The 24874-nt window shown below is 41.4% G+C and overlaps 1 protein-coding gene across 1 annotated transcript in view; it reads left to right on the top strand.

Moving 5' to 3' along the window:
- The window catches only part of LOC128693114 (glutamate receptor ionotropic, kainate 2-like), a 769231-nt gene that overhangs the window by 290122 nt on the left and 454235 nt on the right, over positions 1-24874 (top strand). The window contains exon 4 of the mRNA XM_070089531.1: positions 8981-9129. Within this exon, the coding sequence (XP_069945632.1) occupies positions 8981-9129 (149 nt within the window). The remainder of the gene's footprint in view (positions 1-8980; positions 9130-24874) is intronic.

Here is a 24874-nt window from a genome sequence, read left to right as displayed (position 1 = left end):
GTAGGTAGGGGAAGTAGTGTTTGTAGTTAGTAGGGGAAATAGTGGTGGTAGTAGGTAGGGGAAGTAGTTTTGGTAGTTAGTAGTGGACCTAGTGGTGGCAGCAGGTAGGGGAATTTCTGGTGGAAGGTTGTAGGGGAAATAGTTTTGGTAGTAGGTATAGGAAGTAATGGTGGTAGTTAGTAGGGGAAGTTGACGTGGTAGTAGGTAGGGAAAGTAGTTGTGGCAGTAGGTAGGGAAAGTAGGGGTGGCAGTTAGTAGGGGAAATAGTGATGGCAGTGAGTAGGGGAAGCAGTGGTGGTCGTTAGTAGGGGAAATAGTGATGGCAGTGAGTAGGGGAAGCAGTGGTGGTCGTTAGTAGGGGAAATAGTTGTGGCAGTAGGTAGTGGAAGTATTGGTGGTACTTAGTAGGGGACGCTTTGGTGGCGGATGGAAAGAGAAGTAGAGGTGGTAGTTAGTAAGGGAAGTAGTGGTGGTAGTAGGAAGGGGAAGTAGTGGTGGTAGTTAGTAGGGGAAATAGTGTTGGTAGTAGGTATGGGATGTAGTGGTGGCAGTAGGTAGTGGAAGTAGTGGCGGTAGTTATTATGGTAAGTTGTGGTGGTAGTTAGCAGTGCAAGTAATGGTGGCAGTAGGTAAGGTAAGTAGTGGTGGCAATAGGTAGGGGAATAAGTGGTGGTAGTTAGTAGGGGAAGTATTGCTGGTAGTATGTTGCAGAAGTAGTTGTGGCAGAAGGTAGGGTCAGTACTGGTGTCAACAGTTAGGGTAAGTAGTGGTTGTAGTAAGTAGGGGAAGTAGTGGTGATAGTAGGTAGGGGAAGTAGTGTTGGTAGTTTGTAGGGGAAGTAGTCGTGGTAGTATGTAGGGGAAGTAGTGGTGCCAGTATGTAAGGGAAGTAATTGTGGTAGTTAGTAGGAGAAATAGTTGTCGCGGTAGTTTGGGGAAGTATTGGTGGTAGTTAGTAGGGGAAGTGGTGGAGGCAGTAGGTAGGAGAATTAGAGTTGGTAGTTAGTAGGGGAAGTAGTGGTGGCAGTAGGTAGGGGAAGTAATGCTGGTAGTTAGAAGAAATAGTGGTGGCGGTAAGTAGTGGAAGTAGTGGTGGCAGTAGGTAGAGGAAGTAGTGGTGGTAGTAGGTTAGGGAAGTAGTGGTGGTAGTAGGGGAAGTAATAGTGGTAGTAGGAAGGGGAAGTAGTGTTGGTAGTTAGTAGGGGAAATAGTAGTGGTAGTAGGTAGGGGAAGTAGTGGTAGAATTTAGGAGGGAAAGTAGTGGTGGCAGTAGGTAGGGTAAGTATTGTTGGAAGTAGGTAGAGGAAGTAGTGGTGGTAGTAGGAAGGGAATGTAGTCGTGGTAGTTAGTAGGGGAAGTAGTGGTGGTAGTTAGGATGTGAAATAGTGGAGGCAGTATGTAAGGGAAGTAATGGTGGTAGTTAGTAGGGGAAATAGTGGTCACGGTAGTTTGAAGAAGTATTGGTGGTAGTTAGTAGGGGAAGTGGTGGAGGCAGTAGGTAGGGGAAGTAATGATGGTAGTTAGTAGGAGAAATAGTGGTGGCTGTAAGTAGTGGAAGTAGTAGTGGCAGTAGGTACAGGAAGTTGTGGTGGTAGTAGGTTAGGGAAGTAGTGGTGGCAGTTAGTAGGGGAAGTAATGGTGGTAGTAGGTAAGGGAAGTAGTGTTGTTATTTAGTAGGGGAAATAGTGGTGGTAGTAGGCAGGTGGAATAGTTTTGGTAGTTAGTAGTGGACCTAGTGGTGACAGCAGGTAGGGGAAGTACTGGTTGAAGGTTGTAGGGGAAATAGTTTTGGTAGTAGGTATAGGAAGTAGTGGTGGTAGTTAGTAGGGGAAGCTGACGTTGTAGTAGGTAGGGGAAGTATTGGTGGCAGTAGGTAGAGGAAGTTGTGGTGGTGGTTGGAAGGGGAAGTAGTGGTGGCAGTAGGAAGGGAAGTAGAGGTGGTAGTTAGTAGGGGAAGTAGAGGTGGTAGTTAGTAGGGGAAATAGTGATGGCAGTAATTAGGGGAAGCAGTGATGGTCGTTAGTAGGGGAAGTATTGGTGGTAGTATGTTGTGGAAGTAGTTGTGGGAGTAGGTAGGGTAAGTACTGGTGGCAACAGGTAGGGTAAGTAGTGGTTGTAGTAAATAGGGGAAGTAGTGGTGATAGTAGGTAGGGGAATTAGTGTTGGTAGTTTGTAGGGGAAGTAGTCGTGGTAGTAGGTAGGGGAAGTAGTGGGGGCAGTATGTAAGGGAAGTAATGGTGGTAGTTAATAGGGAAAGTAGTGGTGGTAGTTGGTTAGGGAAGTAGAGGTGGTTGCAGATAGTGGAAGTAGAGGCAGTAGTTAGCAGAGGAAGTAGTAGTGGTGGTAGGTAGGGGAAATAGTGGTGGTAGTTAGTAGGGGAAGTAGTGATTGTAGTTAGTAGGGTAAATAGTGGTCGCGGTAGTTTGGGAAAGTATTGGTGGTAGTTAGTAGGGGAAGTGGTGGAGGCAGTAGGTAGGGGAAGTAGAGGTGGTAGTTAGTAGAGGAAGTAGCGGTGGCAGTAGGTAGGGGAAGCAATGGTGGTAGTTAGTAGGAGAAATAGTGGTGGCGGTAAGTAGTGGAAGTGGTGGTGGCAGTAGGCAGAGGAAGTAGTGGTGGTAGTAGGTTAGGGAAGTAGTGGTGGTAGCTAGTAGGGGAAGTAATGGTGGTAGTAGGTAGGGGAAGTAGTGTTGGTTGTTAGTAGGGGAAATAGTGGTGATAGTAGGTAGGGGAAGTAGTTTTAGTAGTTAGTAGTGGACCTAGTGGTGGCAGCAGGTAGGGGAAGTACTGGTGGAAGGTAGTAGGGGAAATAGTTTTGGTAGTAGGTATAGGAAGTAGTGGTGGTATTAATTAGGGGAAGTAGTAGTTGTAGTTAGTAGGGAAAGTAGTGGTGGTAGTAGGTAGGGGAAGTGGTGCAGGTAGTTAATAAGGGAAGTAGTGGTGGTAGTTGGTTAGGGAAGTAGAGGTGGTTGTAGGTAGTGGAAGTAGAGGTGGTAGTTAGTAGGGGAAGTAGTGATTGTAGTTAGTAAGAGAAATAGTTTTGGCAGTAGGTAGGGGAAGTAGTGGTGGTAGTAGATAGGGGAAGTAGTGGTGGTAGTAGGTTAGGGAAGTAGTGGTGGTAGTTAGTAGGGGAAGTAATGGTGGTAGTAGGTAGGGGAAGTAGTGTTGGTTGTTAGTAGGGGAAGTAGTGGTGGTAGTAGGTAGGGGAAGTAGTTTTGGTAGTTAGTAGTGGACCTAGTGGTGGCAGCAGGTAGGGGAAGTACTGGTGGAAGGTAGTAGGGGAAATAGTTTTGGTAGTAGGTATAGGAAGTAGTGGTGGTAGTTAGTAGGGGAAATAGTGGTGGCAGTAGGTAGGGTAAGTTTTGGTGGCAGTAGGTAGAGGAAGTAGTGGTGGTAGTAGGAAGGGGAAGTAGTGGTGGTAGTTAGTAAGGTAAGTAGTGGTGGCAGTAGTTGGGGAAGTAGTGGTGGTATTTTTTATTGGAAATAGTGGTGGCAGTAGGTAGGGAAAATAGTGGTGGTAGTAGGAAGGGGAAGTAGTGGTGGCATTAGGTAGGGGAAGTAGTGGTGGTATTAATTAGGGGAAGTAGTAGTTGTAGTTTGTAGGGAAACTAGTGGTGGTAGTAGGTAGGGGAAGTAGTGCCGGTAGTTAATATGGGAAGTAGTGGTGGTAGTTGGTTAGGGAAGTAGAGGTGGTTGTAGGTAGTGGAAGTAGAGGTGGTAGTTAGTAGGGGAAGTAGTAGTGGTGGTAAGTAGGGGAAATAGTGGTGGTAGTTAGTAGGGGAAGTAGTGATTGTAGTTAGTAGGGTAAATAGTTGTGGCAGTAGGTAGGGGAAGTAGTGGCGGTAGTAGATAGGGGAAGTAGTGGTGGTAGGTGGTAGGGGAAGTAGTTGTGGCAGTAAGTATGGAAGTAGTGGTGGCATTAGGTGGGGAAGTAGTTGTGGTATATAGTAGGGGGTATAGTGTTGGCAGTATTTAGGGGAAGTAGCTGTGGTAGTAAGTAGGGGAAGCATTGGTGATACTAGGCAGAAGAAAGGTAGAGAATAGGAATAATGTAACGTAGAAGAAATAGAGGGAGGAGAAGAAGAAGAAAGAATCACGTCAAGTGACGAGTTGTGTGAAGTTTGGAACATGTGATAATTTAGTGAGAAAGGAAGACATCTATAGATACAACGCCGAGACTGAGATTCATATTGAGAAAGTTGTGAATATGTTTCAGTAAGATGACTGTGAAGGCTGGAGGTGAATGGCTCACCAAGCATTGTATATATATGCTAACAATTTGTTTTACTCACCATATTATGCATAAAATTATTCATGACAATGGTGAACAGGTTGGTGCGCAGCCTTAATGATCCAAATATATTCGATGAGATTCGAACCCAATTAGTCTAGCAGCTGACCAACAAACCCGTCCATCTGGAAAGTATCATGCTAGGTTTCTACTCTTTTCTGAATTAGACAATATGTTATTACTAAGCTGGGGTTAAATATGGTTACTGAGTAAAAACAAAATAATTTATATCAGTTCACCAAGAGTCATTCACAGCCTTATAAATAATTCTAATTTTTACCTCCTTTGTTTATTCCTCTTTCCAATAAAAACTTACCTGAAAGCCTAATTAAAGGGATAATGAGACTGAGTGTATCACAGTCTACTTCTCTCATCCCCTTCCAGGCATACATTGACAATGTATTACAGTCTACTTCTCTCATCCCCTTCCAGGCATACATTGACAATGTATCACAGTCTACTTCTCTCATCCCCTGCCAGGCATACATTGACAATGTATCACAGTCTTCTTCTCTCATCCCCTGCCAGGCATACATTGACAATATATCACAGTCTTCTTCTCTCATCCCCTGCCAGGCATACATTGACAATGTATCACAGTCTTCTTCTCTCATCCCCTTCCAGGCATACATTGACAGTGTATCAGTCTACTTCTCTCATCCCCTGCCAGGCATACATTGACAGTGTATCAGTCTACTTCTCTCATCCCCTGCCAGGCATACATTGACAGTGTATCACTGTCTACTTCTCTCATCCCCTGCCAGGCATACATTGACAGTGTATCAGTCTACTTCTCTCATCCCCTGCCAGGCATACATTGACAGTGTATCACTGTCTACTTCTCTCATCCCCTTCCAGGCATACATTGACAGTGTATCAGTCTACTTCTCTCATCCCCTGCCAGGCATACATTGACAGTGTATCACTGTCTACTTCTCTCATCCCCTGCCAGGCATACATTGACAGTGTATCAGTCTACTTCTCTCATCCCCTGCCAGGCATACATTGACAGTGTATCAGTCTACTTCTCTCATCCCCTGCCAGGCATACATTGACAGTGTATCACTGTCTACTTCTCTCATCCCCTGCCAGGCATACATTGACAGTGTATCAGTCTACTTCTCTCATCCCCTGCCAGGCATACATTGACAGTGTATCACTGTCTACTTCTCTCATCCCCTTCCAGGCATACATTGACAGTGTATCACTGTCTACTTCTCTCATCCCCTGCCAGGAATACATTGACAGTGTATCAGTCTACTTCTCTCATCCCCTGCCAGGCATACATTGACAGTGTATCACTGTCTACTTCTCTCATCCCCTTCCAGGCATACATTGACAATGTATCACAGTCTTCTTCTCTCATCTCCTGCCAGGCATACATTGACAGTGTATCACTGTCTACTTCTCTCATCCCCTTCCAGGCATACATTGACAATGTATCACAGTCTTCTTCTCTCATCCCCTTCCAGCCATACATTGACAGTGTATCAGTCTACTTCTCTCATCCCCTGCCAGGCATACATTGACAGTGCATCACTGTCTACTTCTCTCATCCCCTTCCAGGCATACATTGACAATGTATCACAGTCTTCTTCTCTCATCCCCTGCCAGGCATACATTGACAGTGTATCACAGTGGGGAACTCACAAGAAACGATCAAGAAGTATGTGAGGAGCTCAATATGAGATTTAAGGAAGTATTTACAGTGGAGACAGGAAGGCCTCTTGGGGGACAGAACAGAGGGGGACACCAGCAAGGAATATACCAACAAGTGTTGGATGACATACATACAAATGAGGAAGAGGTGAAGAAGCTGCTAAGGGACATCGATACCTCAAAGGCAGTGGGACCGGACATCTCCCCGTTGGTCCTTAGAGAGGGAGCGGATGTGCTGTGTGTGCCACTTACAACAATCATCAACACATCCCTGGAAACTGGGCAACTACCGGAGGTATGGAAGACGACAAATGTAGTTCCCATTTTTTAAAAAAGGAGACCGAAAAGAGGCACTAAACTATAGACCTGTGTCACTGACGTGTATAGTATGCAAAGTTATGGAGAAGATTATCAGGAGGAGAGTGGTGGAGCACCTGGAACGGAACAAGAGTATGAACGCCAACCAGCACGGCTTCATGGAAGGCAAATCCTGTGTCACAAACTTTCTGGAGTTTCATGATAAAGTAACAGAAGTAAGACACGAGAGAGAGGGGTGGGTTGATTGCATCTTCTTGGACTGCAAGAAGGCCTTTCACACAGTTCTTCACAAGAGATTAGTGCAGAAGCTAGAGGATCAGGCGCATATAACAGGAAGGGCACTGCAATGGATCAGAGAATACCTGACAGGGAGGCAACAGCGAGTCATGGTACGTGATGAGGTATCACAGTGGGCACTTGTGACGAGCGGGTTCCCACAGGGGTGGGTCCTAGGACCAGTGCTATTTTTGGTATATGTGAACGACATGATGGAAGGGTTAGACTCAGAAGTGTTCTGTTCACAGATGATGTGAAGTTAATGAGGAGAATTAAATCAGATGAGGATCAGGTAGGACTTCAAAGAGATCTGGACAGACTGGACACCTGGTCCAGCAACTGGCTTCTCGAATTTAACCCCGCCAAATGCAAAGTCATGAAGATCGGGGAAGGGCACAGAAGACCGCTGATGGAGTATAGGCTAGGTGGCAAAAGACTGCAAACCTCGCTCAAAGAGAAAGATCTTGGGGTGAGTATAACACCGAGCATGTCTCTGGAAGCACACATCAACCAGATAACTGCTGCGGCATATGGGCGCCTGGCAAACCTGAGAACAGCGTTCCGATACCTTAGTAAGGAATCGTTCAAGACACTGTACAACGTGTACGTCAGGCCCATACTGGAGTATGCAGCACCTGTTTGGAACCCGCGCTTGATCAAGCACGTCAAGAAATTAGAGAAAGTGCAAAGGTTTGCGACAAGGTTCCAGAGCTAAGGGGAATGTCCTATGAAGAAAAGTTAAGGGAAATCGGCCTGACGACACTGGAGGACAGGAGGGTCAGGGGAGACATGATAACGACATATAAAATACTGCGCGGAATGGACAAGGTGGACAAAGACAGGATGTTTCAGGGAGGGGACACAGAAACAAGAGGTCACAATTGGAAGTTGAAGACTCAGATGAGTCAAAGGAATGTTAGGAAGTATTTCTTCAGTCATAGAGTTGTCAGGCAGTGGAATAGCCTAGAAAGTGACGTAGTGGAGGCGGGAAACATACATAGTTTTAAGAAGAGGTTTGATAAAGCTCATGGAGCAGGAAGAGAGAGGACCCAGTAGCAACCAGTGAAGAGGCGGGGCCAGGAGCTAGGACTCGACCACAACCACAAATAGGTGAGTACAGTCTACCTCTCTCATCCCCTGCCAGGCATACATTGACAATGTATCACAGTCTACTTCTCTCATCCCCTGCCAGGCATAGATTGACAGTGTACCATAGTCTACTTCTCTCATCCCCTGCCAGACATACGTTGACAGTGTATCACAGTCTACCTCTCTCATCCCCTGCCAGGCATACATTGACAGTGTAACACAGTCTACCTCTCTCATCCCCTGCCAGGCATACATTGACAGTGTAACACAGTCTACCTCTCTCATCCCCTGCCAGGCATACATTGACAGTGTAACACAGTCTACCTCTCTCATCCCCTGCCAGGCATACATTGACAGTGTATCACAGTCTACCTCTCTCATCCCCTGCCAGGCATACATTGACAGTGTAACACAGTCTACCTCTCTCATCCCCTGCCAGGCATACATTGACAGTGTATCACAGTCTACCTCTCTCATCCCCTGCCAGGCATACATTGACAGTGTAACACAGTCTACCTCTCTCATCCCCTGCCAGGCATACATTGACAGTGTATCACAGTCTACCTCTCTCATCCCCTGCCAGGCATACATTGACAGTGTATCACAGTCTACCTCTCTCATCCCCTGCCAGGCATACATTGACAGTGTAACACAGTCTACCTCTCTCATCCCCTGCCAGGCATACATTGACAGTGTAACACAGTCTACCTCTCTCATCCCCTGCCAGGCATACATTGACAGTGTAACACAGTCTACCTCTCTCATCCCCTGCCAGGCATACATTGACAGTGTATCACAGTCTACCTCTCTCATCCCCTGCCAGGCATACATTGACAGTGTATCACAGTCTACCTCTCTCATCCCCTGCCAGGCATACATTGACAGTGTATCACAGTCTACCTCTCTCATCCCCTGCCAGGCATACATTGACAGTGTAACACAGTCTACCTCTCTCATCCCCTGCCAGGCATACATTGACAGTGTAACACAGTCTACCTCTCTCATCCCCTGCCAGGCATACATTGACAGTGTAACACAGTCTACCTCTCTCATCCCCTGCCAGGCATACATTGACAGTGTATCACAGTCTACCTCTCTCATCCCCTGCCAGGCATACATTGACAGTGTAACACAGTCTACCTCTCTCATCCCCTGCCAGGCATACATTGACAGTGTATCACAGTCTACCTCTCTCATCCCCTGCCAGGCATACATTGACAGTGTAACACAGTCTACCTCTCTCATCCCCTGCCAGGCATACATTGACAGTGTAACACAGTCTACCTCTCTCATCCCCTGCCAGGCATACATTGACAGTGTAACACAGTCTACCTCTCTCATCCCCTGCCAGGCATACATGGACGTTCTTAAGACGCTGGGATGGCATAAGTTCTGTGTTATATATGAGAACAATAATGGCCTGGTGAGTGTCCAGGAGCTGCTCAAGAACCACACTTGGCACATCAACCTCAGACAACTGCCCTATGACGACGACTACAGGTAACTCTCACAAATAGTAGTAGTCGTAATAGTACAAGAGCATTAGTATTTGCAGTAGTAATAGCAACATTAGAGATAATGATTCAAGTACTAGTAGTGCTAGTACTTAACGTAGAACTAGTAAAGCAAGTAAAAGTAGATCTAGCAACGGTATAAGTAATAGTAGTAACAATGGTAGTATAAGTATTATAATTTTAATAAATATTATCATTCGTATAATTATTATTGTTATAAGTAATAGAAGAAGTAGTAGTAATAGTAGTAGTAGTAGAAGTAGTAGTATTAACAGTGGTAGTTGTAGTAGTTGCAAAAGTAATAACAATAATAAGAGAGGAAACAGTAATAATAAACATAGAATTAATAGTAGTATTAGTGTTAGATCTAGCATTAGTAGTAGTAAAGTGATCGTAGTAATAGAAGTATTAACAATGGTAGTAGTATTAGAATTACTGGTATTAGTGCTTGTAGTAATGTAAGTTGCAGTTCTAGTTGAAGTAGTAGTTACTGTTGTTATTGTTGTACTAGTCGTAGCAGTAGTTCTTCTAACTCTTGTACTATTAAAAAAATGTAGTACACGTTGTTGTTTATACTAGTAGTAATAGATGTAGTAGAAGTAGAAGTAGAAGTAGCAGAAGATGTAGTAGATGTAATGGCATTAAATATATTAGCAACACATATATATCCTTCTGAAATTATTCTTCGTGATTACTAAAATTTTCACCTCTAGACGTTCACAATCTTGGCTAACACTCTGGTGTCCCGGTGACCTTCATCAGTAGCAGTAGCACCCTGTGCTGGTCTGCACTTGTACAACACTACAGTAGCAGTAACACGACGTATATACCAGCACTTGTACAACACTACAGTAGCAGTAACACGACGTGTATACCAGCACTTGTACAACACTACAGTAGCAGTAACAAGTTTACTTGTATTACAGGGTACACATTTTTGTAAATGTATACCCACAAGGTGAAGAATGAGACACTTTAGCAACATCGGGGTATGCAACATATGGGAATCTTTATTGAGGAAACGTTTCGCCACACAGTGGGGAAACGTTTATCGTAAATACGTTTATTGTAAATACGTTTCGCCAGCCAGTGGTATCATCAGTCCAATAATAAGATGAAACGAGAGGAACAGTTGAACCTGCCGGCTCATGCTACCAACGGCAGTGTTAAAGTGTGATGTCCAGAGTTGAGGGAGTCTGGACTGGGATAGATAAAGGGATACTTGGAGAGTGTAGGGGTAGATGAATTTCCACAACTGTCACAGACGCAAAGGAAGCAATGGAAATGGGGAACATAGGGAAAGAAAAGTACAGAGGAATAATAGATAAGTAGAGAGATTTATCGACTGGAGGAGTATTAAAATAATAATAATAATAATAATAATAATAATAATAATAATAATAATAATAATAATAATAATAATAATAATAATAATAATAATCTTTATTTCTACAAGTACATGTACAAGGTATACAGGCCTAGCTGACATCAGTGACCTACTGGGTCTTTAAGATTATAGTGGAAGAGTTGAGGACCCGGCAGCATAAAGCTGTGTGGATGGAGAAACTCTGCAAATGAAAAGAAGACGATATAGTAAGCAGAGAAGGCGAAGAGACAGAAAATTCAGATGTAAGAACTTCATTAGAAAAGGACACATGGGTGACTAAGGAAGGGTACATTTTGAACCTCCGGGTGCTGGACAGCTTTGTATTAGGAGAACCATGAATAGTCTTCCTTAGTGACGAAGTTGAATCACTGCCATAGTGCTTGACAGGCCTTCCTTATCCTTGAAACAGCGGATTTTACATTTTCTTTAGAAAACTGGGCAAGAGCGGAAATAGGCAGGGTGAATCTCTCCACAGATAATACAAGGTGGAGGGAATAACTACGGGGAGGATTATTATGATCAGAGGCACCGCAGACCTGGCCTTCTAACAGTGATCTACAATATTTGTCCAGATGGTCAAAGTGCCAAGAATGTCTGCAATGTGATAAGTTAGGAGCAATTCCCACACTTGTGAGCGTTGTCCTGCTATATAAACAAGCTGCAGGCACCCATTAGAGGGAGGTCAGTTTAGCATCATTGTTTGGGTAACGTCTATGCCCTCATGCATGGCTTTCCTGACTTGCAGCTTCTGCATTTCTAGTTTCTTCTGAATATCCATCCTATATCCGTAAATTCTTACTGAACTATAATATGCTGGATAAGTACAGCATTGCAGCTACTATTAGTGTAGCAGTGTTTGTGTATTGTGACAAGGGTGTCACCGATAGAGAAGAAAAGGGAAAGTGTCAGCTTGTTTATCTTCTTTTATAGTGGCAATAATCATGCTTCTGTTGACGTCATGAAAGGATACAATTTAAGCAACGTGCCTCACGTATGCTTTGTTAATGTCACGGTCAGTAAGAAAATTAGCAGGTATCGTAGGTTGAAGGGAAAACAATTTATTCCAAGATTTTCTTTGAAATATGGCGCGTAGGGTAAGTGGTTTCCAGGCAGATTGTTTCTTAGGATTGGAATGAAAGGGAGAGTCAGTAATAGTATCATAATCGGCAAGTGTAAGTCGAGATAGTACAGTGGTATTGTTCAAGTCTGTCCAGTGATGCGGAAACGATCAGAAAACCGACCCATCTTTATGGGAGAAGCCGGAAACATGGTTAATGTAGAGCGAAGTTAAGAAGTGTCAGAAGTTACAGCATCAGCACTGGTGCTGGAACCAGGTAACGAGGTACTATGGGCCAAATGATACAATAGCATCAAAGGAAGGACTGGGGGTATGCTGGCATCAGATATGTGCCCCTCAAGACAAAGGAACCCTGGAGGAGGCATACACCAATATTATTATTGGTAATTATGTACGTTTTCATTTTTTATTTTAATGTATACAAGAAGTGGAAAGAAATAAGGACAAGTACGACAAGCAACAAAAAGAAATTTTTCACATACCCTTAGACTCCACTAGCACTCTCGGCGCGGCAGTAATGTTGATGCTACTGGAAAACTGTCCCCTTCAGTGTGTAAGAACTGGCATCACACAGTGAGTAAGAACTGGCGTCACACAGTGTGTAAGAACTGGCATCACACAGTGTGTAAGAACTGACATCACACAGTGAGTAAGAACTGGCATCACACAGTGAGTAAGAACTGGCATCACACAGTGTGTAAGAACTTGCATCACACAGTGAGTAAGAACTGACATCACACAGTGAGTAAGAACTGGCATCACATAGTGAGTAAGAACTGACATCACACAGTGAGTAAGAACTGGCATCACACAGTGTGTAAGAACTGGCATCACACAGTGAGTAAGAACTGGCATCACACAGTGAGTAAGAACTGGCATCACACAGTGTGTAAGAACTGGCATCACACAGTGAGTAAGAACTGACATCACACAGTGAGTAAGAACTGGCATCACACAGTGAGTAAGAACTGGCATCACACAGTGAGTAAGAACTGGCATCACACAGTGAGTAAGAACTGGCATCACACAGTGAGTAAGAACTGGCATCACACAGTGTGTAAGAACTTGCATCACACAGTGAGTAAGAACTGACATCACACAGTGAGTAAGAACTGGCATCACACAGTGAGTAAGAACTGGCATCACACAGTGAGTAAGAACTGGCATCACACAGTGTGTAAGAACTTGCATCACACAGTGTGTAAGAACTTGCATCACACAGTGAGTAAGAACTGACATCACACAGTGAGTAAGAACTGGCATCACACAGTGAGTAAGAACTGACATCACACAATGAGTAAGAACTGGCATCACACAGTGTGTAAGAACTTGCATCACACAGTGAGTAAGAACTGGCATCACACAGTGAGTAAGAACTGGCATCACACAGTGAGTAAGAACTGGCATCACACAGTGTGTAAGAACTTGCATCACACAGTGAGTAAGAACTGACATCACACAGTGAGTAAGAACTGGCATCACACAGTGAGTAAGAACTGGCATCACACAGTGAGTAAGAACTGGCATCACACAGTGTGTAAGAACTTGCATCACACAGTGTGTAAGAACTTGCATCACACAGTAAGAACTGACATCACACTGTGTAAGTGCTAGCCTCACACAGTGTATAAATACTAACATCACATTGTGTGTAAATACTAACATCACACTGTGTACAAATGGTAACATCACACTGTGTGTAAATACTAGCCTCGCACAGTGTGTATAAACTTACATCCCACAGTGTACATGTTATTCATTTCTTATTTTAGGTTCCTACACACTATGTGACGTATGTACAGACACACCAAGTGATACAGGTATTTACATTTTGTGTGGTGAAAGAAATTGCACACTGTATGATGTATGTACATACACGTGGTGCGACGAAAGTACTTACTAACAGTGCAGTGTACACTGCGTGATGTAAGTACCTGTACACTGTGTGATGTAAGTACTTGTACACTGTGTTTACCTGGAGTTTACCTAGAGAGGGTTTCGGCGGACAATGCCCCCGCGGCTCGGTCTGAGACCAGGAATCATAATGGATCAGGGTTTGATCAATCAGGTTGTTTCTGCTGGCCGCACGCAAGATGACGTACTAACAACAGCCCGGTTGGTCAGGCACTGACTTTAGGTGCCTGTCCGGTGCCTTCTTAAAGACAGCCAGGGGTCTTTTGGTAATCCCCCTTATGTATGTTGGGAGGCAGTTGAACAGTCTTGGGCCCAGGACACTTATTGTGTTGTCTCTCAGTGTACTCGTGGCGCCCCTGCTTTTCATCAGGGGAATGTTGCATCTCCTGCTGAGTCTTTTGCTTTCATAGGGAGTGATTTTCGTGTGCAGGTTTGGTACCAATCCATCCAGGACCTTCCAAGTGTATATTATCATGTATCTCTCTCGCCTGCGTTCCAGGGAATACAGATCAAGGACCTTCAACCGTTCCAAGTAATTTAGGTGCCTTGTCGTACTTGTGTGTACCGTGAAAGTTATTTGTACAATCTCCAGGTCTGCAATGTCGCCAGCCTTGAAGGGGGCAGTTAGCGTACAGCAGTATTCCAGCCTAGAGAGAACAAGCGATTTGAATAGAATCATCATGGGCTTGGCGTCTCTAGTTTTGAAGGTTCTCATTATCCATCCTATCATTTTCCTAGCAGATGAGGTAGATATTTGTTGTGGTCTTTGAAGGCGAGATCCTCTTACATTATCACTCCCAGGTCCTTCACATTACTTTTCCGCTCTACTGTGTGGTTAGAATTTGTCGTATACCCTGATACATTTTTAATTTCAAAAAGTTCCCCATATCTGAGTAGTTCAAATTTCTCCTCGTTGAACTTCATATTGTTCTGAGTGGCACCTTCGAGGATTTGGTTGATGTCCGCTTGGAGTCTTGTGGTGTCTTCCATGGAGGTCACTGCCATGGTAATCCGGGTGTCATCCGCAAAGGAAGACACGGAGACACGATTACATCTCTGTCTGTCAGAAATGAGGATGTGGAATAGAATGGGAACGAGTTCTGTGCCTTGTGGAACAGAGCTTTTCACCGTGGCTGCCTGGGACTTTACTCTGTTTACTATTACTCTTTGTGTTCTATTTGTCAGGAAGTTATAGATCTATTTACCAACTTTTCCTGTTATTCCTTTATCACGCATTTTGTGTGCTATTATACCATGGTTAAATTTGTCGAAAGCTTTTGCACACTGTGTAAACTACATCTGTATTTTGTTTATCCTCTATAGCATCCAGGACCTTGTCATAGTGATCCAGTAGCTGGGACAGGCAGGAACGACCTGCTCTAAACCCGTGTTGCCCTGGGTTGTGTAACTGATGGGTATCTAGGTGGTTGGCGATCTTGCTTCTTAAAACCCTCGCAAAGATTTTTATGATATGGGATGTTTGTGCTTTCTGTTGTTTTTAGTGTGTGTGGGATAACCCCTGTGTCCATTCTCCCTCTCCATAAAATGCTGGAGGCACGTGATAGGGGCTTCTTGCAATTCTTGATGAACACGGAGTTCCATGAGTCTGGGCTTGGGGCAGAGTGCGTGAGCATGTCATTTATTGCCTCTTCAGAGTCTTGTGGAGTTAGGATAATATCCGAAACTTTTGAGATGAAAAAAATTTTGGGTTTCGTTCATAAAGAATTCATTTGGATTGTCGACCTTTATGGCTTTTAGTTCTTCCTGTGATTCATGTCTCCTGAAGGATTCCTTAAGCTTAATTTCGATATTTGCAATTTCATTGACTAGTGCCTCCCTTCGTATTTCAGATATATTGGCCCCACTCAGCAGCTCTGTGACTCATCGCCTTCGTCTGTATAGGGAACATCTCTCTCTTTCTAGTTTACATCTTCTCTTTCTTTTTCTTAATGGAATGTGTCTTGAGCAGATCACAAATGATCGGATCCGTGTTGTTTAGGATATCTTCCAATCTTGTTTCATTTAGGACATGGTTTACTCGATCCCATTGTATGTTTTTGTTATTGAAATTGAATTTCGTGAAGAGACCCTCATGACTGCTCACTTTTTGATGGTCATGAGCAGTGTGCATACATATTTGTACCACTTTTATGTTATGATCTGAGTGCATTGTCTTTGATACAGTTATATTACGTATCAGATCGTCAGTGTTAGGGAAGATGAGGTCCAGCATATTTTGTAGTCTTGTAGGCTCTAATATTTGCTGGTTCAAGGTGAATTTGTTGCAGAGACTTAATAGTTCGTGTGTGTGTGAATTTTCATCATAGCTGCCTCCCGGGGTGATCTCTACTAAAACATTGCTTGCTATACTCTTCCATTTTAGGTGTCTCAAGTTGAAATCTTCTAGTAGTGAGATGTTTGGGGCAGGAGTTGGCAGATTTTCCAGACAGTGGTCAATTTTCTCAAGCTGCTCCTGGAATTGCTGGGAAGTTGCATCTGGAGGCTTGTACACTACCACAATGACTAGGTTTTGGTTCTCAATCTTTACTGCCAAAACTTCGTTTGGGGCTTTTAGTAGTTCTAAGCAAATGAGGGAGTATATGAAGTACAGGCCAACCCTCTCCCCCCTTGTTGTTTGTAAAGTCTGTCGCATCGGCATAGGTTATAACCTGGAATCCATATTTCGTTGTTATAATGATCCTTTATGTGGGTCACTGTTAAAGCTGCAAATATTGCATTTGACTCCGTGAGCAGTCATTTGATGTAAGGAATTTTGTTGTATTTTGACGGCTTCAGGCACTGTATGTTTGCAAAGACAAATGTGTGATGTAAGTACCAGTGCACTGTATGTTGTAATTACCTGTACACAGTGTGATATAAGTACCTGTACACTGTGTGGTGTATGTACCTGTACACTGTGTGATGTTTGTACCTGTACACTGTGTGATGTAAGTACATATACACTGTGTGATGTAAGTAAATGTACACTGCAAGTTGTAAGTACATGTACACAGTGTGATGTAAGTACATGTACACAGTGTGATGTAAGTACATGTACACTAAATGATGTAAGTTGTGTACACTGCGTGATGTAAGTACATGTACGCTGTGTGATGTAAGTACATATACACTGTGTGATGTAAGCACTGTACACTATGTGATCTAAGCACATGTACACAGTGTGATGTAAGTACCTGTACTCTGTGACGTAAGCACATGTGCACTGTGTGATGTAAATACCTGTACACTGAGTGATGTAAGCACAAGTACACTGTGTGATGTAAGTACATGAACACTGTGTGATGTAAGTTCTGTACACTGTGTGATGTAAGTACATGTACACTGTGTGATGTAAGTATGTGACCACTGTGTGATGAAAGTACTGTACACTGTGTGATGTAAGTACATCTACAATGTGTGATGTAAGTACATGTACACTGTGTGATGTAAGTACTGTACACTGTGCGATGCAAGTACATGTGCAATGAGTAATGTAAGTACTGCACACTGTGTTATGTAAGCACTGTACACTGTGTGATGTAAGTACCTGTACATTGTGTGATGTAAGTACTGTACACTGTGTTATGTAAGTACTGTACACTGTGTGATGTAAGTGTCTGTGCGCTGTGTAATACAAGTTCTGTACACTGAGTGATGTAACCACTGTACCACTGTGATGTAAGTACCTGTGCACTGTGTGATGTAAGTACATGTACACTGTGTGATGTAAGTACCTGTACACTGTGTGATGTAAGTACCAGTGCACTGTGTGATGTAAGTACCAGTGCACTGTGTGATGTAAGTACCTGTACACTGTGTGATGTAAGTACATGTACACTGTGGGATGTAAGTTCATGTACTCTGTGTGATGTAAATACATGTACACTGTGTGATGTAAGTATATGTACACTATGTGACGAAAGCACCTGTACACTGTGTGACGTAAGTACTTGTGCATTGTGTGTTGTAAGTGCCTGTGCACTGTGTGATGTAAGTACATGCACACTGCATTATGCAAGTACATGTACATTGTGTGATATAAGTACATGTACACTGTGTGATGTATTTACATGTACACAGTGTGATGTAAGTACTGTACACTGTGTGATATAAGTACCTGCGCAATGTGTAATGTAAATACTGTACACTATGTGATGTAAGCACTGTATACTGTGTGATGTAAGTACCTGTACAGTGAGTGATGTAATTACATGTACATTGTGTGATGAAAGTACGTGTACACTGTGTGATGTAAGTATATGTGCATTGTGTGACGCAAGTACATGTACACTGTGTGATTTAAGTAGCTGTACACTGTGTGGCGTAAGTATCAGTGTACTGTGTGATGTAAGAAGAAGTACACTGTGTGATGAAAGTACATGTACACTGTGTGATGTAAATACTCTACACTGTGTGATGTAATTACATGTACATTGTGTGATGAAAGTACGTGTACACTGTGTGATGTAAGTACCAGTGTACTGTGTGATGTAAGAAGAAGTACACTGTATGATGAAAGTACATGTACACTGTGTAATGCAAGTACATGTTCACTGTGTGATTTAAGTACCTGCACTCTGTGTGATGTAAGTACTGGTGCACTGTGTGATGTAAATTCCTGTACACCGTGTGATGTGAGTACATGTACACTGTGTGATGTAAGTACTGTACACTGCTTGATGTAAGTGCTGTACAGTGTGCGATGCAAGTACATGTAAACTGTGTGATGTAAGTACTGTACACTATGTGATGTAAGTACATGTAAACTGTGTGATGTAAGTACTGTACACTGTGTGATGTAAGTACATGTACACTGTGTGATGTAAGTACATATACACTGTGTGATATAAGCACCTGTACACTGTATAAGTACATGTACATTGTGTGATGTAAGTAACTGTGCGATGTAAGTACTGTACACTGTGTGATGTAAGTACTGTACAGTGTGTGATGTAAGTACATGTGCGTTGTGTGATGTAAGTAACTGTGCGATGTAAGTACTTCACACTGTGTGATGTAAGAACTGTGCAGTGTGCGATGTAAGTACATGTGCGTTTTGTGATGTAGGTACACGTACATTACGTAATGTAAGTACCTGTACAATGTGTGATGTAAGAACATGTACACTGTGTGATGTAAGTACATGTACACTGTGTGATGTAAGTACTGTACACTGTTTGACGTAAGTACCCGAGCACTGTGTAATGTAAGTACTGTGCACTGCGTTATGTAAGTACTGTACACTGTGTGATGTAAGTGCCTGTGCGCTGTGTAATGCAAGTTCTGTACACTGAGTGACGTAACCACTGTACACATTGTGATGTACCTGTACACTGTGTTTCGTAAGTACCAGTGTACTGTGTGATGTAAGAAGAAGTACACTGTGTGATGAAAGTACATGTACACTGAGTGATGTAAGTACTGTACACTGTGTGATGTAAGTACATGTACACTGTGTGATGTAAGTATATGTGCACTGTATGATGAAAGTAAATGTACACTGTGTGATGTAAGTACTTGTTCACTGTGTGATGTAAATTCTTGTACACTGTGTGATGTAAGTACATGTACACTGTGTGATGTAAGTACATGTACACTGTGTGATGTAAGTATATGTGCACTATATGATGAAAGTAAATGTACACTGTGTGATGTAAGTACTTGTTCACTGTGTGATGTAAATTCTTGTACACTGTGTGATGAAAGTACATGTACACTGTGTGATGGTAGACATGTACACTGTGTGATGGTAGACATGTACACTGTGTGATGGTAGACATGTACACTGTGTGATGGTAGACATGTACACTGTGTGATGAAAGTACATGTAAACTGTGTGATGTAACTACTGTACACTGTGTGATGTAAGTACATGTACACTGTGTGATGTAAGTACATGTACACTGTGTGATATAAGTACCTGTACACTGTGTGATATAAGTACATGTTCATTTTGTGATGTAAGTACTGTCCACTGTGTGATGTAAGTACTGCACACTGTGTCATGTAAGTACTGTACACTGTGTGATGTAAGTTCATTTACGTTGTGTAATATAGGTACAAGTACATTGCGTAATGTTAGTACCTGTACAATGTGTAATGTAAGAACATGTACACTGTGTGATGTAAGTACATGTACACTGTGTGATGTAAGTACATGTACACTGTGTGATGTAAGTACTGTACACTGTGTGATGTAAGTACATGTACACTGTATGATGTAAGTACTGTACACTGTTTGACGTAAGTACCCGAGCACTGTGTAATGTAAGTACTATACTCTGTGTGACGTAAATACCAATATGTGGTGTGATGTAAGTGCTGTACACTGCGTTATGTAAGTACTGTACACTGTGTGATGTAAAAATATGTGCACTGTGTGATGCAAGTACATGTACACTGTGAGATGTAAGTACATGTACACTGTGTGATATAAGTACATGTACACTGTGTGATATAAGTACATGTACACTGTGTGATATAAGTACATGTACACTGTGTGATATAAGTACATGTACACTGTGTATTATAAGTACATGTACACTGTGTGATATAAGCACATGTACACTGTGTGATATAAGTACATATACACTGTGTGATATAAGTACATGTACACTGTGTGATATAAGTACATGTACACTGTGATATAAGTACATGTACATTGTGTGATGTAAGTACATGTACACTGTGTGATATAAGTACATGTACACTGTATGATATAAGTACATGTACACTGTGATATAAGTACATGTACATTGTGTGATATAAGTACATGTACACTGTGTGATATAAGTACATGTACACTGTGTGATATAAGTACATATACACTGTGTGATATAAGTACATGTACACTGTATGATATAAGTACATGTACACTGTGATATAAGTACATGTACATTGTGTGATATAAGTACATGTACACTGTGTGATATAAGTACATGTACACTGTGTGATATAAGTACATGTACACTGTGTGATATAAGTACATGTACACTGTGTGATATAAGTACATGTACACTGTGTGATATAAGTACATGTACACTGTATGATATAAGTACATGTACACTGTGATATAAGTACATGTACATTGTGTGATATAAGTACATGTACACTGTGTGATATAAGTACATGTACACTGTGTGATATAAGTACATATACACTGTGTGATATAAGTACATGTACACTGTGTGATATTAGTACATGTACACTGTGTGATATAAGTACATGTACACTGTATGATATAAGTACATGTACACTGTGTGATATTAGTACATGTACACTGTGTGATATGAGTACATGTACACTGTGTGATATAAGTACATATACACTGTGTGATATAAGTACATGTACACTGTGTGATATTAGTACATGTACACTGTGTGATATAAGTACATGTACACTGTATGATATAAGTACATGTACACTGTGTGATATTAGTACATGTACACTGTGTGATATGAGTACATGTACACTGTGTGATATAAGTACATATACACTGTGTGATATAAGTACATGTACACTGTGTGATATTAGTACATGTACACTGTGTGATATAAGTACATATACACTGTGTGATATAAGTACATGTACACTGTGTGATATTAGTACATGTACACTGTGTGATATGAGTACATGTACACTGTGTGATATAAGTACATGTACACTGTGTGGAGAAATTACTCTCACTGGTAACTAACGAACAAATTTTGTTAACACAAAACGGGCTTCGAAGATAATTTATTAAAAAAATATATAAATTATGGTAATTTCGAGGGAGTCAGCTGAGAGACGCTGGTAATTTATGACTGACTTGGGCCTTCTGGAAGATTTTCTGAATTTTGAACCTTAAAGATTCAGTAAATCTTTCGCATTTGTTTCGGGTGTTGCTGACTATATACCTGAAGCATCAGGTTATATACCTGAAACATCAGGTAAATTACCTGAAACATCAGACTATGTACCTGAAACATCAGGTTATATACCTGAAACATCAGACTATATACCTGAAACATCAGATTATGTACCTGAAACATCAGACTATATACCTGAAACATCAGATTATGTACCTGAAACATCAGACTATATACCTGAAACATCAGATTATATACCTGAAACATCAGACTATATACCTGAAACATCAGATTATATACCTGAAACATCAGACTATATACCTGAAACATCAGATTATGTACCTGAAACATCAGACTATATACCTGAAACATCAGATTATATACCTGAAACATCAGACTATTTAAATGAAGCATTAGATTATTTACCTGAAACATCAGGTTATATACTTGAAACATCAGATTATATACCTGAAACATCAGGCTATATACCTGAAACATCAGATTATATACCTGAAACATCAGGTTATATACTTGAAACATTAGACTATATACCTGAAGCATTAGATTATATACCTGAAACATCAGGTTATATACCTGAAACATTAGATTATATACCTGAAACATAATGCTATATACCTGAAACATCAGATTATATACCTGAAACATCAGGTTATATACCTGAAACATCAGATTATATACCTGAAACATCAGGTTATATACCTGAAACATCAGATTATATACCTGAAACATCAGATTATATACCTGAAACATCAGGTTATATACCTGAAACATCAGGTTATATACCTGAAACATCAGACTATATACCTGAAGCATTAGATTATATACCTGAAACTTCAGGTTATATACCTGAAACATCAGACTATATACCCGAAGCATTAGATTATATACCTGAAACATCAGGTTATATACCTGAAACATCAGACTATATACCTGAAGCATTAGATTATGTACCTGAAACTTCAGGTTATATACCTGAAACATCAGATTATATACCTAAAACATCAGGTTATATACTTGAAACATCAGACTATATACCTGAAACATCAGGTTATATACCTGAAACATCAGACTATATACCTGAAAAATCAGATTATATACCTGAAACATCAGACTGTATACCTGAAACATCAGGTTATATACCTGAAACATCAGATTATATACCTGAAACATCAGGTTATATACCTGAAACATCTGATTATATACCTGAAACATCAGGTTATATACCTGAAACATCTGATTATATACCTGAAACATCAGGTTATATACCTGAAACATCAGATTATATACCTGAAACATCAGATTATATACCTGAAACATCAGGTTATATACCTGAAACATCAGATTATATACCTGAAACATCAGGTTATATACCTGAAACATCTGATTATATACCTGAAACATCAGGTTATATACCTGAAACATCAGATTATATACCTGAAACATCAGATTATGTACCTGAAACATCAGACTACATACCTGAAACATCAGATTATATACCTGAAACATCAGGTTATACACCTGAAACATCAGACTATATACCTGAAACATCAAATTATATACCTGAAACATCAGGGTATATACCTGAAACATCAGACTATATACCTGAAACATCAAATTATATACCTGAAACATCAGACAATATACCTAAAATATAGGACTATATACCTGAAACATCAGATTATATACCTGAAACATCAGATTATATACCTGAAACATCAGACTATATACCTGAAACATCACATTATATACCTGAAACATTAGACTGTATACCTGAAACATCAGACTATATACCTGAAACATCAGATTATATACCTGAAACATCAGACTATATACCTGAAACATCGGATTATATACCTGAAACATCAGACTATATACCTGAAGCATCAAATTATATACCTGAAACATCAGACTATATACCTGAAACATCAGACAATATACCTAAAATATAGGACTATATACCTGAAACATCAGATTATGTACCTGAAACATCAGACTATATACCTGACACATCAGATTATATACCTGAAACATCAGACTGTATACCTGAAACATCAGACTATGTACCTGAAACATCAGATTATATTCCTGAAACATCAGACTATATACCTGAAACTTCAGGTTATATACCTGAAACATCAGACTATATACCTGAAACATCAGACTATATACCTGAAACATTAGATTATATACCTGAAACATCAGAATATATACCTGAAACATCAGATTATGTACCTGAAACATCAGACTATATAGCTGAAATATCAAATTATATACCTGAAACATCATACTATATACCTGAAACCAGACAATATACCTAAAATATAGGACTATATACCTGAAACATCAGACTATATACCTGAAACATCAGACAATATACCTAAAATATAGGACTATATACCTGAAACATCAGACTATATACCTGAAACATCAGATTATTTACCTGAAACACCAGATTACATACCTGAAACATCAGACTATATACCTGAAACATCAGAGGCAATTACGTAATAGGAATGAGAACTGGTGTTCATGAGATCCTTATATGTGGCATAATTCCAAATAATAACGTAGAGTCAGCAGTGGAAATGTGAGATCAACGATGTTGTGTCTGAGAGTGCAGCTGATTAAAAAAATCAACATTAAAAATTAATGCATTGAATGTGCGTTCAAGTGGTCATTTTTATTGTGAAAGAATTTCGCCTACCTGGGAGGTTTTGTCAGTTTAATAGAGGCTACTGCGAGACTAACAGGCAACGTAAGTAATTTCGAGGTAATCAGTCCCTCAGTCTTGAGAAAATGTGGTCAGTTCCTCAAGCAGACCTGACATGCGGACCTGACCTTACTGGCTGGCCAGACCTTACATGCTGTACAGGCCTTACAAGTTGGCCAGACCTTACAAGCTGTGAAGGCCTTACAAGCTGGCCAGACCTTACATGCTGTCCAGGCCTTACAAGTTGGCCAGACCTTACAAGCTGTGAAGGCCTTACAAGCTGGCCAGACCTCACACGCTTGTTTGACCTTATAAGATGTGAAGACCTTACAAGCTGGCCAGACCTTACAAGCTGTGATGACCTTACAAGCTTGCCAGAACTTACAAGCTGTGATGACCTTACAAGCTTGCCAGAAATTACAACCTGTTAAGACCTTACAAGCTTCCCAGGCCTTGTATGCTGTGAAGACCTTGCAAGCTTGCCAGACCTTACAAGCTGACCAGACCTTACAAGCTGACCAGACCTTACAAGCTGGCCAGACCTTACAAGCTGTGAAGACCTTAAAAGCTGGCCAGACCTTGCATGCTGTGAAGACCTTACAAGCTGGCCAGACCTTACAAGCTGGCCAGACTTTACAAGCTGACCAGACCTTACAAGCTGACCAGACCTTACAAGCTGGCCAGACCTTACAAGCTGTGAAGACCTTAAAAGCTGGCCAGACCTTGCATGCTGTGAAGACCTTACAAGCTGGCCAGACCTTACAAGCTGAC

This window comes from Cherax quadricarinatus, chromosome 28 (assembly GCF_038502225.1).
Source record: "Cherax quadricarinatus isolate ZL_2023a chromosome 28, ASM3850222v1, whole genome shotgun sequence".
Taxonomy (NCBI): domain Eukaryota; kingdom Metazoa; phylum Arthropoda; class Malacostraca; order Decapoda; family Parastacidae; genus Cherax; species Cherax quadricarinatus.
The sequence above is the reverse complement of the archived record's forward strand: the minus strand, read 5'-3'. Positions and strand labels throughout refer to the sequence as shown.